The sequence below is a fragment of the Triticum aestivum genome, chromosome 4D, assembly GCF_018294505.1.
Source record: "Triticum aestivum cultivar Chinese Spring chromosome 4D, IWGSC CS RefSeq v2.1, whole genome shotgun sequence".
NCBI lineage: Eukaryota > Viridiplantae > Streptophyta > Magnoliopsida > Poales > Poaceae > Triticum > Triticum aestivum.
The window spans coordinates 384,916,366-384,919,339 of NC_057805.1; the positions used below are offsets into that span (position 1 = coordinate 384,916,366).

General features: G+C 49.9%; 1 protein-coding gene across 1 annotated transcript; it reads right to left on the minus strand.

The window, feature by feature from the left end:
- Positions 1-1,591: 1,591 nt before the first annotated feature.
- Positions 1,592-2,509, minus strand: LOC123098075 (probable glutathione S-transferase GSTU6). The gene is made up of 2 exons (XM_044519948.1): positions 2,180-2,509; positions 1,592-2,078 (listed from the first exon to the last, which is right to left on the minus strand). The coding sequence occupies exons 1-2, from the start codon at positions 2,501-2,503 to the stop codon at positions 1,701-1,703; spliced, it is 702 nt and encodes a 233-aa protein (XP_044375883.1). The 5' UTR covers positions 2,504-2,509; the 3' UTR covers positions 1,592-1,700.
- Between the last annotated feature and the right edge of the window lie 465 nt (positions 2,510-2,974).

Below are 2,974 nucleotides of genomic sequence, written 5' to 3' on the forward strand. Positions count from 1 at the left end.
ACCCACTAACGATGGTTGCAACTTCATCGACAAAGGTTACAGCTACCACCACGGCTGGTTGCAACAACAACAAAATGGCGTCGCCGCCACCATCGCAATCCCTACGTTGCCGATTCTAGCATTCTCTGCGTTAGTTGCAGCATAGACGTGCTCGTAGAAGCTTCAGACTGCCATCGTTGTAATTTCCCACCTCGCCGGTTCCGGCACCGACGTCGACCGGTTTCCAGCCAAATCAGATGCTGGTTGCAGGCTTGCAGCATCACGCCAGGCCGGTTCGAGCACCGCCGCCGGCCGGTTCCAGAAAATCCGCTGCTGGTTGCAGCAAGCCGCTAACCGGTTCCAGCAAATCCGCTGCTGGTTGCAGCAAGACGCCGACCAGTTACAGCACCGCTGGTGGCTAGTTTGAACTCTCCCACTGCCCGGTTGCGACACTGCTTGTGGCAATGCCTACGCCCCCTGAGGCCCTCCGACCACCACCTCCTCCTCCTCCTCCTCCTGAACCTAGTCGATCGACTAGGTGCTCGCAGTGCGCTTAGCCTGTGTGTGGGTGCGCCAGTGAAGAATTGTGAGGAGGAATGGGGAGTTGTCGAATAGAAAAGATACGGTTGAAGACAGAAGGTCGAAAGGGGAAGACGGCAAGTGCGTGTGTGTGGTCGGAAACAAGATGACATGGTGCAACGAGGATCACCCAAAACGACTCGGCCGAACAGCTCGCGCGCGAGCGGGTGTAGCTTTGGCCGGCGGGCTGGTGTTAATCGTTTGCCATAAGACTAGCCACAGTGGGAGTAACTTCAGCAGTAACATCGAGTCCAACTCAACAAATTTGCTTATGTGGCAATGAGTTAATGAGGAGGGAGGTAGTTTGAGTAACTTAGCTAGTTACTGTAACATCACATGTCCCAGTGCAACATGAGTCTATAACCTAATAAATGAGGCTTTGCATGTTACCATACTTAGAGCATGGTTAATAGTATAGCCAGTGCCGTGTCATCTACAGCCCATCAAAGTGCCTAGGAGCACGTGCTAGAGCTGGCTCTTCACGAAGAGCCCGCTTACCTTCTCTCTCCTCTTCTCTTTCCTCCAACTCAGCAGAAATATACTAGTTTATTCCTTATAGCCCGCTGACTCAGCTCTATTATAATTGCTCTTATTTTACTACCCACTATGAAAGGTAGTAACATAGTCTAGGGATATGTGTATGTTACTATAATATCACTTAGATGAGTAGTATATACTCCCTCCTTTCCGGTTTATAAGGCTCAATTCAAAAATCTCACCAAGCAAGGTATATGGTGATTGGTGGAATACTTTTTGTAGTTTGCAAAAACGCCCAATTAATGCTTTTGTTTTTCTCAAAAAAGTATGTTTACCAATGCATTAATTGCAATGCATGCATGCATAAATTACATGCATTGGTCAATTTTCTCTTAATACTTGCATGCAATGATTTAATGCACCTTGGAATCTGAACATGTGATGGGAAACAACCAAATTGAGCCTTATAAAATGAAAAAACTAAAATTTTAAGATAAATTCTATAAACCGGAAAGGAGGGAGTATATATAAGCCATAAAGGGACATTCTGTGAAAATATGGAAAAAAATTATGCCATTCCCCATGATATGCCTCATTTATTACACGGGGTTTCCGAGATAATTTGATAATTTCCCGCCAAAAAAACCCTACACTGGAGTAGTACTCTATTTGGCAGACGTGTTAGAGCCAAACCGAGCCTGAAGCTTCTTGGCAAACACCACGGCGGTGTCGGCGTCCGGCACAACCTCCCTCGCCATCTCGGTTCCGGCAAACCGCTCCGCCCACGCGGCCAGGAGCGGGGTCTTGCCCACGTCAAAGAACGTCACCCCAAACATCTTGCGTATTGCCTCGAGCCAGAACAGGTTGCATCCGACGGCGAGGTCGAGGTACCCGACGGAGTCGCCGGCGAAGAAAGGCTTCCCTTTTGAGCACTGGGCGAAGGCCTCTTCCAGGTTCGCTAACACCACAAGCGCCTCCTTGGCCTTCTCCGCTCTTGCTTCCTCAGTCGCCGCTTTCATGATGCCGATGTAAGCAGGGAACAGCTGCAAAACAGACGCCGCCGCGACATTGGTGCCCGCAGTTGTTGAGAAGCTCTTCTTGTACCACGGCTCTGGTGCTTCGAAATAACAAACACAATACATACCTTGTCGTCGACGTAGGCGGCCCAGAAGCGAGCAACTGCGCGCTCGTGCGGGTCGGCGGGGAAGATGGAGGCGCCCTTGCCGCTCCACACCTCGTCGGCGTACTGCACGATGACGAGTGACTCGCAGATGGGCTTGCCGCCATGGATGAGCACCGGCACCTTCTTGTTCACCGGGTTGGACCTGAGGAGGAGCTCGCTCTTGTTGAAGAGGTCCTGCTCGACGTACTCATAGCTCACGCCCTTCATGTGCAGTGCCATTCGCACACGGACCACGAATGGGCTCACCACCATGCCGAGCAGCTTGATGTCTCCTTCTCCTGCCATTGTTTTCCTCTCTCTCTCTCTCTCTCTCTCTCTCTCTCTCTCTCTCTCTCTCTCTCTCTCTCGCTCTCAGTGATGTGGTGTTTCTGACTTGCTCTTGTCTGTGCAAGAATAGCCTCTCGTTGAGGCGCTTATGTAGCATCAGCCAACCTACTCGCTTGGTCTGATTGTTCACTGTCTGAAAGTCATCGAGTACGCCTATTTTTAATAGAGATCTTTGGAATGCTTCAGCCATGGAAAGTACGTATACGCATCAGCAGTGACCTCAGCACGCAGCATCGAACCAGATTATAATAGCACGGAACGCTGAGATGATAGTGCTTGCTTGCTTCGTGCTGTCAATCAGTCAATGACTCGATGATAGTGTTTGCTTGCTTCCTAATATTTCTCGGGCAAAAGATTTGATGCTGGAGATCAGATACATTTTGCCTGATGCTCTTTCTGGGAAAATCGATGCTGGCCACATAAATGTTC

What these genes read in the sequence shown, in the direction of transcription:
- LOC123098075 (XM_044519948.1), bottom strand. Translation starts at nt 2,503, where the DNA reads ATGGCAGGAGAAGGAGACATCAAGCTGCTCGGCATGGTGGTGAGCCCA. An exon ending in CCGCCTACGTCGACGACAAG is followed by an intron (nt 2,079 to 2,179) that starts GTATGTATTGTG and finishes TCTGTTTTGCAG; the next exon opens with CTGTTCCCTGCTTACATCGG.